Source organism: Lutjanus erythropterus, chromosome 13 (assembly GCF_056507025.1).
Source record: "Lutjanus erythropterus isolate fLutEry1 chromosome 13, fLutEry1.hap2, whole genome shotgun sequence".
NCBI classification, from domain to species: Eukaryota; Metazoa; Chordata; class Actinopteri; order Lutjaniformes; family Lutjanidae; genus Lutjanus; species Lutjanus erythropterus.
Window position 1 is genome coordinate 32,395,745 of NC_139329.1, and position 20,052 is coordinate 32,415,796.

General features: G+C 36.5%; 1 protein-coding gene across 1 annotated transcript; it reads left to right on the forward strand.

Moving 5' to 3' along the window:
• The first annotated feature begins 5,406 nt into the window (after positions 1-5,406).
• prkar2b (protein kinase, cAMP-dependent, regulatory, type II, beta) lies at positions 5,407-17,810 on the forward strand. The gene is made up of 11 exons (XM_084733581.1): positions 5,407-6,440; positions 8,667-8,702; positions 9,536-9,588; positions 10,736-10,819; positions 11,053-11,159; positions 11,623-11,776; positions 15,866-15,967; positions 16,067-16,141; positions 16,230-16,298; positions 16,405-16,540; positions 17,518-17,810. The coding sequence occupies exons 1-11, from the start codon at positions 6,110-6,112 to the stop codon at positions 17,649-17,651; spliced, it is 1,281 nt and encodes a 426-aa protein (XP_084589707.1). The 5' UTR covers positions 5,407-6,109; the 3' UTR covers positions 17,652-17,810.
• The last annotated feature ends 2,242 nt before the right edge of the window (positions 17,811-20,052 follow it).

A 20,052-nucleotide genomic window follows, 5' to 3' on the forward strand; every position in this document is an offset into this window, starting at 1 on the left:
TGTGTATGTATGTATGTATGTATGTACAGTCATATGTATGTATGTATGTATGTAAGTATGTATGTATGGTCATATCCCTCTATGGTACACATTATGATGCCAGTGAAGGAAATGTGTTTTTATGTCTCAAAATAGACTAGATAAACATAATCTGAAGAAATTGTATTTTTACTTTTATTTTTGGAAGTTTTTGGGGTTCGTTGCCTGTAGGCAACATTGTACCATAATGATGCATAAGTGAAAAAGAACGTTCCTTTTCCAATTTGAACATTGTTTATTTCATAAACGTATGCAAAAATATTCAAAAACATCAAGAAGTCACAATTCATTTTAAATTTTAAATTTAAAAGAATTATAAAAAGAATTTATATATATATCTATGTATGTATGTATGGTCATATATATGTATGTATGTATGTATGTATGTATGTATGTATGGTCGTATGTATGTATGGTCATATGTATGTATGTATGTATGTATGTATGTGTGTATGTATGTATGGTCATATGAATGTATGCATGGTCATATGTATGTATGTATGTATGTATATATGGTCATATGTATGCATGTATGGTCATAAGTATGTATGTATGTTTGTATGTATGTATGGTCATATGTATGTATGTATGCATGGTCATATGTACGTATGTTTGTATGCATGGTCATATGTTTGGCCATATGTATGAATGTATGCTCATATGTATGTACGTATGTATGTATGTATGCTCATATGTTTGTACGTATGTATGTATGTATGCTCATATGTATGTATGTATGTATGGTCATATGTATGTATGTATGTATGTATTAATGCTCATATGTATGTATGTATGTATGTATGTATGGTCATATGTATGTATGTATGCATGGTCATATGTATGTATGGTCATATGTATGTATGTATGTATGTATGTATGGTCATATGTATGTATGGTCATATGTATGTATGTTTGTATGCATGGTCATATGTTTGGCCATATGTATGAATGTATGCTCATATGTATGTATGCTCATATGTATGTACGTATGTATGTATGTATGCTCATATGTATGTATGCTCATATGTATGTATGTATGTATGGTCATATGTATGTATGTATGTATTTATGCTCATATGTATGTATGTATGTATGCATGTATGGTCATATGTATGTATGTATGTATGTATGGTCGTATGTATGTATGTATGTATGGTCATATGTATGCATGTATGGTCATAAGTATGTATGTATGTATGTATGTATGTATGGTCATATATATGTATGTATGTATGTATGGTCATATGTATGTATGTATGTATGTATGTATGGTCATATGTATGTATGTATGCTCATATGTATGCATGCATGGTCATATGTATGTATGTATGCTCATATGTATGTATGTATTCTCATATGTATGTATGTATGTATGTATGTATGTATGGTCATATGTATGAATGTATATATGCTCATATGTATGTATGGTCATATGTATGTTTGTATGGATGGATGGTCACATGTATGTATGTATGTATTTATGCATGGTTATATGTATGTATGTATGCATGTATGCTCATATGTATGTATGTATGTATGTATGCATGGTCATATGTATGACCATATGTATGTATTTATGCTCATATGTATGATACATGGTCATATGTATGTATGTATTCTCATATGTATGTATGTATGTATGTACGTATGTATGTATGTATGGTCATATGTATGTATGTATGTATATATGCTCATATGTATGTATGCTCATATGTATGTATGTATGTATGTATGTATGGATGGTCACATGTATGTATGTATGTATGCATGTATGCTCATATGTATGTATGTATGTATGTATGCATGGTCATATGTATGACCATATGTATGTATGTATGTGTGTATGTATGTATGGTCATATGAATGTATGCATGGTCATATGTATGTATGTATGTATGTATGTATGTATGGTCACATGTATGCATGTATGGTCATAAGTATGTATGTATGTATGTTTGTATGTATGTATGTATGGTCATATGTATGTATGTATGGTCATATGTATGTATGTATGTATGTATGGTCATATGTATGTATGTTTGTATGCATGGTCATATGTTTGGCCATATGTATGAATGTATGCTCATATGTATGTATGTATGTATGGTCATATGTATGTATGTATGTATTTATGCTCATATGTATGTATGCTCATATGTATGTATGTATGTATGCATGTATGGTCATATGTATGTATGTATGTATGCTCATATGTATGTATGTGTATGTATGTATGTACGGTCATATGTATGTATGTATGTATGTATGTATGTATGTATGGTCATATCCCTCTATGGTACACATTATGATGCCAGTGAGGGAAATGTGTTTTTATGTCTCAAAATAGACTAAATAAACATAATCTGAAGAAATTGTATTTTTATTTTTATTTTTGGAAGTTTTTGGGGTTCGTTGCCTGTAGGCAACATTGTACCACAATGATGAATAAGTGAAAAAGAACGTTCCTTTTCCAATTTGAACATTGTTTATTTCATAAACATATGCAAAAATATTCAATAACATCAATAAGTCACAATTCATTTTAAATTTTAAATTAAAAAGAATTTTAAAAAGAATTTAAAAAGTTTCTTGGCTAAATGTTGCCTGTAGGCAACATTGTACCATTTAGGAACAACCTATTGAAATAAATGTGTAAAGTATAAAACTTTAAACTACTTAAATCAACAAAGATAACCATTACCATAACCATTTGAAAAACAGAAACAACAAATTCCAGTGTTTGATCATCAATGCTTCATTTCAGTGCATGTTTTGTGTCAGTCCCCTGTGTCTTTCCTGACATGTGTTGCCATCACTTGTGGAGTTGCTGCTCAGTGCTTATGGAACTCCATGAAGCAGTTTTTTTCAGGAGTGAAGCACAGGCAGGTGACACATTTTGTGCACTGTGATTTCACTATACCCTCACATCCAGGGTATCTGTATCTGCCCTTTTTCTCCACCCAAATAGGCCAGTGGTCAGTGTTGTGTTTGCTATAGTGATTCCATAATGGTTCACTGTTGCAGGCAACATTGCAACTTTCCATGATGGCACGTTGTTGCCTCAGGGCAACAGCTGCATTTTAACAAGTATCCACTATTAAATTAGTAAATAAGTTGCATGAAACTATCAAAACTTAAAGTTTACTCACCTATTAGTGTGAAGACATTTTTTTCCAGGTGGAAAAGGCACAAAAAATAACTTTTTGAGAGTCTTTTTTTTTGCAGCAAGATAGCAGAGCTGTCTCCTTAGAAAAAGCCCGCCAAGAAGGGTTTCAAAATCGCTTCCTGGAGGTCATGTGACAACTTACAGCATTCTTAATGGTTCCCTATGGTTTTACCTCTTTTTTAAAGTATCACATCATTTAAAGGGATGCATTGTGGAGATGTGACAGGGCAAAAATGGGTTTGTTGCCTGAGGGCAACATGGTACCATAGAGGGTTAATTGGTTCTTGATCTTATTGAGGTTTTTGATATTTCAGAGTTGATTTTGGGGTTCTTAACTTAACTAATATTTATTTTTGTTTTTTGATGAGCATTTTGACAAAGTGCCCCTCTTTCTCCATGTGCTATTTGATTAGAAAACAGCAGCAAAAATGGAGAAAAAACGTACACCAAAGAAACTGTATCCAACATGTAGAATACATATGACACATAGTTTGTGCCTGTAGTCCTCTGTTTTTTTAAAGGGTAATTTGATTTTACCAACTATAAATTCTAAGTGCACAATTTTTTTGCACTGAACATTTTTAAAACATCGTTTTGGGGAATAATAAGTAATAAGAATAAGATTTTTGTGGCTGCATCCATTTTTTGTGTAAGGTGCTTCCCAAAAGTATTCACATTATATTACATTTGTCATGCAGTTTATATTCAGTAACTGATTACACTTCACTTTTGGACATTTGACAGTCTCTGTTTTTTTTTTTTTTTAGCCTCACCTGATCTGCTCCAATATTTCTTCTGAAGCTAAATGTTCGTCATGAACATTTAGCTCCCTCCCTCCCTCCCTCCCTCCCTCCTTTCTTTCATTCTGTTTCTCCCTGATTAGCTGTGTTGTGTTTAAAGTTGAGCTGAGTAACCTGAGAACCACAAAGCTGAGGGCACAGTTGGAGAGATTTTCCAGTTTTACAGGTTTAGGGGCGCACGTGAATCCCAGAAATTAGGTTAAAGAAGGGCCTAGTTTCTTAAACGTGTCCAGACTCAGACTCTCTTTATTGATAACTCAGATAAACATGTAAACCACTAGACAATACAAGACATAAATACTCAACATGAAGAAAGAAAGAGAAGGGAAACATCTGGACATAACCTGAACACATCTGTGCAAAACATAAAAATAACAGCGCAAAAGCAAAGACTGTACCCACCCAAATAACTGCATCACCTGTCACAGCGTTTTCATGTAAAGGATGTGTTGATTATCATGTTTTAGTTTCAGGCCGAGAACATTTTTGTCACAGCAGTTTTTTTTTTTCTTTCAGATCCTGAATCTTTCATTGTGTAATGAAGCTTTTTCTGGCAGCATTCAGTACCCTATTTGAGAGTCACACAATGTTCTGAAAGGTCCCATGACAGTGAAATATGCATCAGATTGATTAATTTTTCTCCCTCTGGAACAAGAAATGGGTTTGAACTGCTGGCGCTATTACAGGGACAGTCCCTCTATAATGAGCCTTTGTCTTACAGCTATTCATTATTTTATAAATGTAATTAATATTGGCATTAAGCTGGAGTTACAGTGTGAATCGAAGACTGTTTTTCACTGTTCTTTCTATACTTTATAGCAATTTTTACCCGTTTGATTCTATTAATGATTATATATAGTTTCCTATTTGTTAATGTATACTAGCACCTTTTTAATTATTAAGGGTATGATTTTTAATGTTGGTATTTGAGGTTCTTTATGATGCTTAATGCTGATATCAGAGTTCTTGATATTTCTGGAGTATTGATATTTGGATTCTTGGTATTTTCCAGTATTGATAATGGGGTCTATATGATTTTTTACATTGATATTGGTGTCCTTGATATTTTGAACTGTTAATATTAGGGTTCTTTATGATTTTTTAATGTTAATATTGGGGTCCCTTATGATTTTTTTTTTAGCATTGATTTTGGGGTTCTTCATATTTTGGAGTGCTGTTGTTGGGGTTCTTTATTATTTTTAGCTTTGAAATTTGGGTTCTTGATATTACAGAGCATTGATATTGAGCTTCGTTATGATTTAGAGCGTCGATGTAGGGGCTTCATGATATTTTGGACTGTTGAAACTGGGACTTTTTATTATTTTTTGCATTGATAATGAGTTTCTGGATATTTTGGAGTTTTGATATTGGGGTTTTATGATTTTTTAGCTTTGACATTGTATTTTTGATATTTCATAATATTTATATTGAGGGTATTTATTATTTGTAGCATTGATATTGGAGTTCTTGACATTTCAGAGCATTTATATTGAGGTTTTTTATGATTTAGAGCATTGATCTGGGGGTTCTTGGTATTCTGAAATGTTGATATTGGGATTCATGGGGCTAAGATTTGTGTTACAATTCTTTTTTCTTTAGATTGGGGGTTATTTTAATTTTATATGCCATTTTTATCATTATATTTCAACGTATTTTTAAGTGACATTTGCTGTAGGTCTGTACAAATGAGCACAACCTCCCCAAAAGACAACAGAACAGGCATTTTAAACTGACCACTGAATAACAGACGTTATATAGACATCCGATGTCTCCTCTCATCTCCCTCAGTGAAAATCGATCTCTGGCTGATACACCAGAGGGCTTCTCCTTCCCATAATTTGTATTTTGCGACTGACTGCAGTTTCTGCGCTGCTGCCTCTCATACGCAATCCCTGGATAGGTGGTTGCCATGGATTCCTGGGTCACATGCGTGGGTTTCCTGTAGCCAGAAGCAGCAGAAGATGCTTGGACCAAAAAATCCAGAGCCATTTTCATTCAAGAAAAAGAGAGGATCCGCTGTGGATGGCTTTGCTGACTGACTGGGTGGCCTGACTACACCCGTCTCCTGGTCTCATCCTTTTTTTTTAAATCCATCTCAGCTTGTATGCTTTTGATTGTCTCGAATTCGCAGCAAACCGGTTTTGTCCACATCCATAGACTGATAACAGGAATGAGTATAGAAATTCCTGAAGGACTGACGGAGCTGTTACAGAGCTTTACCGTGGAAGTGTTGAGGAATCAGCCCAGGGATTTGCTCGAGTTCGCGTTACAGTACTTCACCCAGCTGAAGGAGAGCGAGACCAAAGAGGCCTCATTTGGCAATGACCAAAATTCGGCCCCAAGACCTGGAAAAGCGGTCAATTTCATTGACGAAGCCATGCAGATCGATTCGGAAAACGGAGAGGAGGAGGACGACGATGACGAGGAATTCATAGGTAGGCCAATACATTTACTACATGTCAGGAGGATAATGTGAAAGTGGATGGATTTATTGATAATTATGTGCATGTTTTGTCCGTGTGCGCGGCTTCTGTTCAGTGGCAGAGAAAAGGAGCCACATTGAGCGCAGTGATGCTCCGGCGCTCGCCACCTTGCATCCACCACGGCTCTGTCATTTGCCATATATGGTCACAGAGGCTGAATAATGGTTAATGAACGTGTCTTGCTCTTCATCTCTGCAGACCCGTTTTTGTGATAAGGCTTTGTCAGGCACAGCAGCTGCAGGGAGAAAAAAAAAAAAAGGGACTGTGCGTTTTCTTCCTTTTAGAAAGACTCTGCACCTCTAGGTCATTTGAATATTTCCAGTTTCAGGTGCAGCAGGCCTGATGGGCCTACCCTCGTTTTTCATCAAAAATATGACAAAGCTAAAGATAAATATGTAAATCTAAAGGTCTGCTATGATGCAAGCAATGCAACATGTGACTTTTGTGCCTCCTAAACTGTGGCCATGTTGGACACAATGGCCGGTGCAGTATTGCAATAAGGTGCAGCAAGTAGCATAGCAACCCAGAGCTCTGACACAGCATCCCAATGAGTGGTGGGGTCTGCAAGGCTGGCTGCAATGGTTACATAAGGACAAATACACTAGATTCACTCATTAAACTACCTATTTTAGTATTTTTGGGTCAAACCACACCTCACGCCGGGGCCTCGTCTTATTATTTCAATGATCCTGGCCTGGCTGGCAGGCTATTAATGGATGAGACCTCCTCTCTAATGTATATTTCATACTGTGCCATTGTGTTGGAGCTGGGGACTTTTTTTTCTCCTGTGTTTTACATTTGAATTTTTTTATCATTTAAATTTGATTCAGATGCACTTCAAAGCAGCTGTCCTTATTCAGGTTTTACCCAGATGAATACGGATTCTTAATGAGCACAGGCCTGGGTAGGGGAGACTGGGGACTGTTGCAACACGTTGCATTTCTCTGTTACTCTGAGACTATTTGGGCAAGATCAACCATCTCTTTACATGTTAAATTCACACCTGTCTGCTAATTACCCACACTATTTAAAGTCAAAATTGATGTTTAAGTGTTTTTCATCACTTGACTTGGGCTTTACATCACATTATACGCCAAAGTTGTTTTGGAGGTATTCTTGGGTAGTTTTAATGCTATTTCTGCATTTTTCTTTTCCTGCACCTTGGACCGTAAATAAATTTTCATTATAATGCGCAGTGCTATTGGCTCCTGTAAACACCAGGCACTGTCTGTGTCACCTCCTTAGGTAATCAATAAGCACTTCCCTAGCTATTTCATGGGAACTTTAAACGTAATTAGTTAAATACATATGACGTTCACACTGTCGATATTTATTTGATTAGAAGAAGTTAGATGTCATCACTGACCCCAGCCATAGGGAAAGGTGCAACATATTAAAAAAAACATAAAATTTCACTAACTACATTTTTTCGTTTCAGTAAGCATAGGATTTTAAAAAATATGCAGTGTTTTACAATTATATTATAGTATTTATTTAATAATATTTACCAAATAACAGCATACAACATAGGCCTACCGTGGGTCAATGTGCAGATGTTACAGATGCTATTCAGTCGCTCTATATTTCAGTGTGAGACAGGAAAAACCATTTGCAATGCAGGAAACTTTTATTAAACGTGTACATTTGTATTTAGGTGAACTATCCTTGAATGCATCCCACAATGACTTCTTTATGTCAAAAAATACTGTTGTGTGGTCTGGTTTGATATGGCTGCTGAGCTTGGGGACAGTTGCAACCTTCCCCATAGACATACATACCTTGTTGTGGTGAAAAGGCCAAATGCGGCGTCCACTCTATCAGGCATGACAGAACCCCATGTGCTAGCTAGACACGCAGACCTAATGTGTCACCTAGACGTCAAAACAAACAAAAATGACTTTCTTACCTCCAAAACAATTATATTTTTAAATAAACAGAGCAGCAGGTGTCTAACATGTCTTCTGTCTGTCTAACTGAGCATGTGCAGTATGAGTGTCATCACTCTAGCATGTTTCTGATTGGGAAGAATAAGACTTATTGCAACCATCCCCAGTCTATACTCTACACATGTACTACTGCAGATGCTAACACGGTGCATTAACCTAGACTGTTACTGTAGGATACATTTAATTCATGATGAAACTTAACATGTTAACACATTGTTTTATTATTCTGCAGCCCCAGTAATCAACAGATTCATCAGAAGAGCGTCAGGTGAGTGTTGTCACTTTGCTGGCTGTTTAAATCTGTTCTGTCATGAGGGAAACTCTGGACAGTGTCTCTGCTGGAAACACATAAAACTGCTTTGACACATGAACACTGAGGCTACGTCAGATTTGCTTCAGTACAAGCAGCTTTGAAGCATTTTTCCATCTGTCTTCTCTCACTGTCTTCAGCTTATTATAATAGTGATGATTTATTAGAATTTCTGAAACCACTTTGTCTCGAACCTGGTTATTAATAATGTCAGTGAGTGACGTGGGCGGGGAGATCAGGACAAGTGCTACTATTATTAATAACCTCTTGTTCATGATAATAGTAAGGTTGTAGCTTCACAAGAGTAACATAGCTGATATAAGACTGATATCTGCAAGTGAAAGTATTCAGTAACACTTGAAGCATTTTTTTTTACCTTTTAACATTTAAAATTGAAAATTAACTTGCACTAGGACACTACAATGGTAAAAGAATAAAAACTGAATAAAGGAAAGCGAGAGCCAGTAGAAAATGACTGAATTTTCATTTTTGGGTGAACCATCCCTTTAAAACAAAGGAAGGAAATGTGGTGTGAGTTTCACCACTGCATGTTCCCAAAGCGCCACGCTTAAGATGAATAAAGTTGTCTTTATTGAAAGATTTATTGCATGAAATGCCGCTGAATCATCCCTGGGTTTTGGCAGGATGAAGGTTTTGATGCTGTGCCACTCGAATATGAAGCTTTATTTTTTTAGTGTTTGAGCTAAAATGTCGTTTTTAAGGTCTCTGTATTTTACTAACATTTAGGTCTGGATGAAATGTTGATTTATTTGTTGATCTCTGTCATGCAGTTTGTGCTGAAGCGTTCAATCCTGATGAAGATGAGGAGGATAAAGAGCCATGGGTAAACTGTTTCAACCCACAAATATCCTGTCTTTATTCACTTTGAATTTGAATTAAATAGTCAGCATTTTAGTTGTCTAACACTTTCTAAGAAGACTGCATCTGTAGTGCATTATGAGGGTTTTCATTGGGAATTATAATGCATTCATAATCCTTTATTACTACAGTCATAAACAGACATTATGTTTTCTGATGCATAATATCAAGGCGATGTGAATCATTAAGGAATTAGAAGTTTAAGTGTCTTATGGCTGCAAGTGGTTGACTAATGGAGTTTGGAGTTAATGTTTGTAACTCATTATGACTACCTGCACTCACCTATGCACACCTCAACAATCAGCTGTATTAAGGACTCGTAGTATGCTGTGATAGTCTGCACAGTATCATAAGTAATAATTGTATACCTTATCATAGTATTTCATTAATGGTAAGAAGTATAGTGTGATGTATTTTCCTGCATTTAAAAATTATCTATGCTACATCATAAGTCATTATTATGTAAGATGCCAAATTGCAGAGAATTACAAAATTCTGCACTTTTCATATGGATGGTCAATCAGTGTTGATGGTAAATGTAGTCAGTTAAAGTCATAAACTCAGTGCTGCTATATTAACAGAGAAAACTGAGTTCTTATGCTGCCAAATCTGTTGTTCTTCCTGCATCCAGTGAGGTCACAGTGATGTCACTGGATGTATGGAGGAACTATGGGCTACTTCGGCTTGGGTTTCTAGTCTCTGACTCTGGGTAGCCAGGGGGCGCGCTAGATGAGTGTTTTTGTCACCCAACGCTATGTTTTGGTCAACAAAGTAATGGCTATAGGCGAGGGTGGTAATAACGTGGCAACATGGGTGTGTGCACTAGAAGCTCAACCACAATGCATCCTGGTACATGTAGGCACTGCTGCACGGCTCTTTGAGAAGGAAAACTCAGTTTGCTTGGTCAGTATAGCACAAACTGAGGGATTTATTGCTTTAGCTGACTTCATTTGCCATCAACAGTGACTGGACACCCACATGAAAAGTGTTGAATCTAAGGTGTAAAACCTATCAGATATTTTTTTTACTACAACGCACTATAGATGTGATTATGTGCTTTTAATTTTAGGCCATCATAGGTTCATGTCACAAGACTGTCCTTCACTTTACAGGTCACCCACCCAAAAACCGATGAGCAGAGACAGAGACTACAGGAAGCATGTAGGGACATTCTTCTGTTCAAGAATTTGGATCCGGTGAGTGGATTTATTCCATAAGCACTCGGTGCTCCTCTGGTTTGTGCTCTGCCATCTCTTAAATTACACAAAGGGGAACATGGCCTGAGGCCAGCAGCTTTTTGCCACAGCTCAGTGCACTTTGCATGATGGTTGTTCTTAAGTAGCTGAAACGGCACGCTGAGCAGATTCTGCACGATTGTTTCAACACGTGGAGTTTAAATATTTGACTATGATGTTTCACACCATCACAGGAAGAGATGTCTCAGGTGCTGGATGCCATGTTTGAGAAGTTCTGCACCGAAGGCGAGCATATCATTGATCAAGATGATGACGGGGACAACTTCTATGTTATTGAAAGGTGATCTTTTATTGGTATTCAACTGAATTGGTGCAAACTGCTGTCCCACAACCAAAAAGCAAATTTAAAAAGCATTTAGGTTTAGATTTTCACAAAGATCCTTCTATTATTTGTTGATACCAAAATAATATTTGATATTGAATTAAGCTTAATATATATAAATTAATATATACTGGATATTTTAAATTGGGAGGTGGCTTTCCAAAACCTAACTCCTGAATTTCAAGTTATGATATAAACCATGATGAGATAATGAGAATTAACTGTACAGTTACTGTAAATGTGTACCTTGCATATTATAGAGTTCACATGCATACAAAGACTGGGGAAATGAGGAAATGTATTTGTAAAATAATAATCTTCACAAAATTGTATCTTGCTGACTTCAGGAGACACAAATGCGACTGCCATGTGTTTCTGTTTGTTCTCTGATTGTCCGTTTTTCCTTTGTATTTTCATTCAGTGGGACGTTTAACATTTTCGTGAAGGTTGACGGTACAGAGAAGCTGGTAGGCTGCTATGACAACCGAGGCAGCTTTGGAGAACTGGCGTTGATGTACAACACCCCCAGGGCAGCCACAATAATCGCCACCTCGCCTGGAGCCCTTTGGTGCCTAGTGAGTAAACTATTAAATCCTCATGCATGCAAGAGCACAGTTGGCTCCCTGCTCAGGTTTTTTTTTTTTTTTTTTTTTTTTTATAACACGCTGTGCTGTCAGTCGTCATGATTTACAGTAAATATCCAGGTTGTCTGTGGCAGTGTTAGTACCTGGTAGCATAGGTGAGATCATGTTGTCTGACTGAGATAAATACCGCACAAAACCCAGTGAATGCCCCCGAATATGAATTCATATGCTAATTATTGCATAATTAAAGCTAAAGAATGTACAAAACACTTTCAGTGAGATCAGCTAACAGATCAGTTCCAACAAACATCTCTTAACTTGTCTGTTTTAGCAAGTAGACACCTTAGATGAACTTCTGTAGTTGAATACTCAAGATGTTATAAATTATGAAAATGGGAGAGAACACAAGTCAAAGTGAAAACAGTTGTGTTCCCTGCATGGCTATGACTTTTTTAAAGAACATTTTCAGGTGGACGGTATTTCGATTAAACATCAACAGCCATTTTTTTTTTTTTTTTTAATGGCCAGATAGTAGCAGGTAAACTCTTGCACACAATCCAACTTGCAATATTACATTTATTTGGGAAGTTTTGTTTCTAGACCTCCATCAGATAAATGGTCATCTTAAAAAGGGACTGGTTGTAAGTGTGCAACCAATCACATTCCTGAAATCCAATGCAAGCAATGAATAACAATCAACTATTTGACACACTACAGTATCCAACACAGATACGACTGCACCCAGTGCAGATCCCCGTCAGGCAAGGTGGTGAAGCACCTACTGCAATACCGCCACAACTGTCAGATGCAACCAATGAAGTTCTGCAAAATTCCACCAACATCAACATGAGCCCCATATACGTTGTCCTGAACTGAAACAAGATTTAAAACTGAAGCAGTTGCTGATCACATGCAGCCGTTTAAGACGGAATTACTGCCTCACAGTTATTTTTCTCCACCAACCAGTCAAGTTACAGTTTACATCCACGTCTGTCCAGACTCATATAATGTGAAGACTGAAGGAATTTAATGTGGAACTTACCACTATATTGACCTGTAACTCTGAAGGAATTTACAAAAAGGTATTACGTGTAATACAAGTAATCACTGTAATTGTATGATTCCAGCGAATAGTTTCTTCACTTAGAGACAAATTTTTTACAGAGGACTTATAGAGAGCTGAACATTATGATGTCACAGTAAAGTTGACCTTTGACCTTTTGGATATGAAATATCATCACGTCATCATTTTATCCTGTTAGATATTTGTGTCTAATTTTGATATATTTAATGTATGAATTCTTGAGTTACAGACAAAGATGTGTTTTAGCGAAGTCATATGACCTTGACCTTTGACCTTTCTCTACCAAAAGTTAATGATTTCATCTTTGAGTCCAAGAGAACATCTGAGTCAAGTTTGAAGAAAGATAGATATCATGTTCACAAAAGAGGGATGGCCTGAAAACATAACAATGTCTGTAACATAAAAGTGTAGAAGTCATGAAAAACATTTTTTAAGGTTTTTCTAGATTTCTGAATCACACAGGTCCTTCAGCATACGGTCACAAATGTGCAAACAAAAGACCAGTTGCTCCAGAAGTATTTGAAATTAGCTGCAGACAAGCTGTAGGTGCGGTTATCACACACACACACACACACACACACACACGGAAACGATTACATGATCCCGTCCGGCTTACACCTGGTGTGAGGGGAAATGGGGCGAAACACTCTTTATAATAACAATCATAAATGCTTCCATGGAATCGGTATTGTAAAGTAAACGCTCAAACCCCCTAAAGCAAAACTGTATCCTCAAGAAAATAATACATTCCCAAATATTGCAGATCTTGTTTCTAAATGAACCTGCTGTAGGGATACATTTGCATGCCAAGTGAAAAGACAGCATCAATAAATAAATAAATAAATGAATAGAATCCTACATAACAAGGCAAACAATTCATCAATAGAAGATGTTGTTTAACAATAATAAAATTTACTTCCTCCCTATTTTGTCTGCATACATTAAATCAAGTATGAATCAATCTTACAGGCACAAAGAGAAAATCGCACATTTTCCACAGGTTACGTTTGTGGATGAACCTAACATAGCATACAGAGAAATAAAGCTAACACCAATTATAAATTTACTTAGAACCTTCCACAATTTTTTTTTTTTTTTTTGTCCGGAGCAGCTGTTGTGCAGATTGAGTTGCTCCTGTTTCTGTGGAGCAGCTTGTTTATTATTAATGACTCAGTGAGGGTCGTGTCCTTAAACTGTGGGTAACAGCTTTGTTATGTCATCTGTTCAGACTGGGCAGGTTGCAGCTGTATCCCCTGTCGACCCGATGGCTGCTTGTAGTGTGTGTCTGCGTGTGTGTGTGTGTGTATGAAACAAGCAGCCGGTCCTGTTTAACCCACAGTCCCCCGAGGTTGAGGAGGGACGGTGCTGCTGAAGGGCCTCCGAGCAAAACGTAGTCTGTAGTAGGAGCTTTAATTAGAGTCTGGGATTAAAGTTGTTTACAATTAGCTTCAAGGCGGCCAGTTCTCCAGGGCCCCAGCTCCCAACATGGGGGTCCTGACCCCCACTGATTGTTAGGAAAAAAAAAATACAGACAGAGAAGTTACTAAAAATATCAGGAAAATTTACAGGAAGTAATCTGCTCAAAATTCATCCTTGTCTTACACAAAACTTCTGCAGCTACTGTGAACATCAGATGTTCTGTACTGTTGTTATGTATTGAATATAATATGAAATATCTATAAAATACCACTTAGTCAGTGATTGTCATTTTACTCAATGATGAACAAGGGCTCTCTCAATGAAAAATGTTAGGAGTCACTTCTCTGTGGCCGACGACTGACTGTGCCGACCACTTTACCACAAGGTTATAGCCGTGTTTGCTTGTTTTGTTGGGATTTGTTTTCCTAGTCAGAGGGCGCCCTGTGCAGCTGCCTCTGTGTTTCATGGTACAGTGTGTAAACATCTACCATAACATGCTGCTGGCCATTATTTGAGTCCAAATTGTGTATCATCCTGCTGAAATGACACATGACAAAAGATATTTGTAACGTTTTATCACTGAAAGCAGCAGGATGGCATGAGCACATGAGGGCTGCTGCTGTTATGGTTTGCATGAGTTAAAATCTGGTTTACAGCGACCCCTACTGTTATTTCATGTACATTGTTGTTTGAATGCAGAAAAAAACACAAGGTATGTGAAAAATTATGGTAACACCAGACTTATATTATTATTATTATTATTATTATTATTATTACACTGCTACTAATTTCTATTATAATTATTACTCTGTTATGAGTTTGAGTTCAAGATAAAGCATCAAAAAAATGTAACATTTTACAGGAAGAGGAAATAAAATTGATATCTATGCAGTGCACACATATATAACAACACGGACCAAGGATTACACAGTGTAATATAGTAACATATAACACAATATCAAAATAATATATGATAAAAACCTAATTTGTACAGGACCTTTTATACAAGAAATGCAGCCCAAAGTGATTTATAGCAAAGAAATGATATCCACCAAATTCTTCACACACAAAAAGACTAATAACTAGAATGAACAAAAACAGGGGTAGGGTGTTATACCCTCATTCTGACTGAATACCGGGTTTATTTTTTTAAGTCCAAACAACACTGCTGGAGTTTAGCAGGAAAACAGTGCTGCAAAATCTCTCAAACAATGGAAGTGAACGGTGACCAACATGAAAAACAACTGGAAAAAGACTATGTGCACATGAACATGGCTCCATGCCAAGGATCTACAGTGAAGATTCAGCCGAAAAACATGGTGCATACGTCAAATTAAGGGAAATGCATTATTTTAAAAGAAGTGCAGCAGTGCATGAGTGTGAAGCAAAATGCAAACTAGAGTTCCAGGCCTGTTAAAGGCTAAAGTGAAGACTGAAGGTTTTTAGCTTTCTTTTTTTTTAGTGAGCTGGCTTTCCTGATATCTATAGACAATATATATTCCATAGCTTTAGGGTGTGTTTGGCAAACATTAAACATGAAACTGAGCGTTTTTCTTTTCTTTAAATTTGTGTTTCAGGATCGTCTGACGTTCAGGAGGATCATAGTGAAGAACAATGCCAAGAAGAGGAAGCTGTATGAGGCATTCATTGAAACGCTGCCGCTGCTTACGTCATTAGAGGTTAATATTAGCTTTGTCCTGCAGTGCTAATAAAACAAGGTGTAGTATTCATTTACAGCGAAACCACTGTCAACCAAATATCCTTTCTTTCGTCCACAGCTCTCGGAGAGAATGAAAGTAGTGGACGTAATATCCACCAAGGTGTACAATGATTCACAGCAGATTATTGCTCAGGTGAGGAATCTCTTTGTATGGTTTCTTTTACAGTTTTATTTCCTTCTACAACGGACCATTTATAAACACCAAATGCTTTGTGTTGCAGGGTGATTTAGCAGATTGCTTCTACATTGTTGAGTCTGGCCAAGTTAGAATCACCATGAAAAGGAGCAGGGTATGTTTGCCCAGTGTACCGTACATTTTTAAGAACCTTCTGACAAAGAAAAAAGGCTGGTGTTTTCTGGTATCTGATAGTGTGCGTTTCTTTCTTTCTTTGCCAGACGAAAAAGGACCAGGAGGATGAGGAGGTGGATATCGCCACGTGCTCTAGGGGCCAGTATTTTGGGGAGCTGGCGCTTGTCACGAACAAGCCCAGAGCTGCATCAGCCTATGCTGTGGGGAGCGTCAAATGCTTGGGTACATTTTGTGCAATTTTATATTCACTTATATATCTAGCATGTCAGTTTCTCAGTATACCACTTATTATTTTATATATTCATATGTGACATTTTCATGCTGCGTCTGAAATCACATATTAGCGCGTCATACCCAACATGTGCAGAGGTGACGAAAGTACACAAATTATTTACTTAAGTAGAAGGACAGATACTTGTGTAAAAAAAAAAGGGGGGTTAAAGTAGAAGTACTGATTCAACTTGTTTACTCAAGTAAAAGGTAAATGTACTCAAAGTAAAAAAAATAAAAAGGACATTGTCATCTGATTTTCCTGCGCAAAGCTGACTGAACACTTATCTTTTCTCCACGGTTGAGTCTTGACTTATGTTTTCATGTTGTTGTCATCTTTTATGTCATTTTTTCCTTGTTAAGTCTGTTCCATAATTTTAGTCTTAAGTGTTTAAATGGCATTTTCATCATGTCTTTAATGTCATTTATGTCTTGTTACATCATTTTCATCTCGTTAAATATTTTACATAATTTTCGACTTGTTTTTGTCTTGTTACATCTTCTGTCATTTTCGTCTTTTTTACATCTTTTACATAATTTTTGTCTTGTAATGTCTTTTTAAAGGCATTCTTGTCTTGTGTCTTTTATCTTTTTTGTCTTATGTCTTTTTACGTCGTTTTAATTTTGTTACATATTTTACATTTTTTCGTCTTTTTACATATTTTATAGTGTTTTCATTAATTTGCATAACGATTTTGCTGATCTGCTCCGCAAAAATAACAGACCATAGAATGTCACAATCAACCAATCATAATTGAGTCTTTAACAAAGCTGTGTAATTAAAATGTTGCATTTACTTTTTTTTTATTTAGGAAAAGTGATACTTATACCACATCTAAAAGGATTTTTTTTTGTTTATATAAAAATGTTATCAATACAACTTTTAAACTTTCTCTGACTCTTCTGTTCTTTGTCTCTTTTTCTGTCAGTCATGGACGTTAAAGCCTTCGAGAGGTTGCTGGGCCCGTGCATGGACATCATGAAGAGAAACATTGCTAACTATGAGGAGCAGCTGGTCACCCTGTTTGGAGGTAGCACTGAGATTGAACAACAAAGTGCATGAGACGGCTCCAATGGACCATAAATCAGTGGATGATGAAAAACAAGGCTTGTACGGATGTTTTTCCCCCATAATCACTTAAACAGCTTTTCTTACAAGAAATGTGAATATCCACTACAACATTTGTGTGTCAAATAAATGAAACTACGTCAGATTCCCACATGAGACGAGGCTAATTTTAGCAGAGTGTTACTATGACAAAAGTAAGGTAAGCCAAAGCAGCGTTGCTTAAAGCTTGTTTAAATTAGATTTCTCACGACTCTTAAAACCTTAAAAATGTAAGTGTGCATTTTACTTGTCAGTGTCAAACACATCATTTGTTTATATATTGAACACTTTGGTTAACTCTCACCTTTTTCTCCACAGTGTTACACCTTCAGCAGTATAATATCATTTGTAAATTTCTAAATCAGATGCCAAAGCTAATTTCTTACTGGATAATTGTGAGCAAATATGTCACAATCTCTTGTCAGTTTTTGGCAAGAGCACTATCACTCGCAGCATGAGGTGCACCGGTACAAGAGTGCCCCGACATGAGAAAGGACAAACAATTTGTAAAGAATTTAAATCTCTGTTTGAATAGCATATTTCACATTTCGATCACTACAGAATGTAGACTTGGAAGTACTTCAACATTTTTACAAACTGCAACCCAAGTTCCCAAAGAATTGGGACATTGTGTAAAACATAAATAAAAACAGAATGCAATGATTTCTAAATACTTTATGACCTCCGTCTGAATCTGACGTCACGTTCCAAAAAAAGTTGGGCAGGGGCATTGTTTTGCTGAAATAAGCAGCAGCAGAGCAGCTGAGAGTGTTACCCATGATGCCATGGGTACTAATGCACCGCATGCCATCACAGACGTAGTCTTTTGAAGTTGGCGATGGAAACAATCTGGATGGTACTTTTCCGCTTTAGCACAGAGGATACAACACCCATAATTTCAGAAAACAATCTGAAATGTCCACTTGACTTTTCCACTTTCTGTCAGTTCATTTCAGATTCTCAGCAGCATTTCTGGATGTTGTTGATAACAGGCTTTCACTGTGCATCTTTGTAGATGCAGTGACAAACTGTGTTTTACCTACAGCAGTTTTCAGTCAGTGGTTCTGAGCCCATGTATTAGCCTTTATACATTCATGAGGGGTTTTAATGCAGTTTTTAATGCAGTGCTGCCTGAGGGGTCAAAGGTCATGAGCATTCAGTGTTGGTTTTTGGCCACCTTCAGCGAATCTGGAGAAATCTCTGCATCTTTTAATTATATTATGGACTGTAGATGGTGACATCCCTACATTGTTTGCAGGTTTGTGTTGAGAAACCTTTTTAAACTGTGAAAAACTGCGTGGCAGAGAGTGAACCTCACCTCATCCATGCTTGTGACCGATCAAGCCTTTTGAAGATGCCCCTTTCATATCCAACAAAGATACGATCACTGTACTATCCGTTACCAATTAATCTGTTTACCTGTCAAATGTTCCAAACGGGAGCTTTTTGAACATCCCATAACTTTTCCAGTATTTCGTTGCCCTTTTTCCACCTTTTCTGAAATGTGTTGCACGCACAAAATTGAGAATGAGTGTATATTTACAAAAAAAAACTATCAGTTTGAATATTAAATATCTTGTCTTTCTACTCTATTCAATTGAATACAAGTCGAAAGGTATTTGCAAATCATTGCATTCTGTTTTTATTTACGTTTCACACAACGTCCCAGCTTTTGTGGAATTGGTGTTGTACTTTTCTGTTTATCATGAGATTTAATCCCTTGAGTACATGTTCATAAACTGTATATCATTGTTGGTTAGTGTTTGTGGCTTTTAGCCTAATACTATGCTTTTGCAAAAAAAAAAAAAAAAACTTCAGAGAGATAGCTGATAGTTTTGTAAGAATATACAACACACTGCTGTACAATTTGAAACTGAGTATTTACTGTTATTATATAAGCCCACATTTAATGAGTTGCCCCACTAGACTGTAGTCATTATAGGCAATGTCTTGAGACAGTTGCTTTTCCTGTGTTTTAATGTAAAATTTAAGTCATGCTGTTTTTGTGTCAGTGAAACATATATTATGATTATGACATCCATTATTGCTGTCTACCTCTGCCAACAACTTCTACTGTTTGGAAACACATATTCTGATGTTCCCTCTCAACAGGAATCTAAAGTCGCTCTTCTTCTCTTCGCTCTTTTTAAAAATTAATAATTGAAGTCTTCTGTATTTTGTCTGTGGTTTACTGCAGCTTAAACTGTTTAAAGCTGGTTTAACATTTAAACATTATGAATTTATTTTCCCCCCTGTGCAGATAGTAACTGGTCATTTTTGAAGGCGAACCCATAATACTGGCTGAAAGTACTGTATGTTTCACTTTTCATGTCAATAAAGAACATTTTTATATTTG

What these genes read in the sequence shown, in the direction of transcription:
- prkar2b (XM_084733581.1), top strand. Translation starts at nt 6,110, where the DNA reads ATGCTTTTGATTGTCTCGAATTCGCAGCAAACCGGTTTTGTCCACATC. An exon ending in CTGGAGCCCTTTGGTGCCTA is followed by an intron (nt 11,777 to 15,865) that starts GTGAGTAAACTA and finishes TTTGTGTTTCAG; the next exon opens with GATCGTCTGACGTTCAGGAG. An exon ending in CGCTGCTTACGTCATTAGAG is followed by an intron (nt 15,968 to 16,066) that starts GTTAATATTAGC and finishes TTTCGTCCACAG; the next exon opens with CTCTCGGAGAGAATGAAAGT.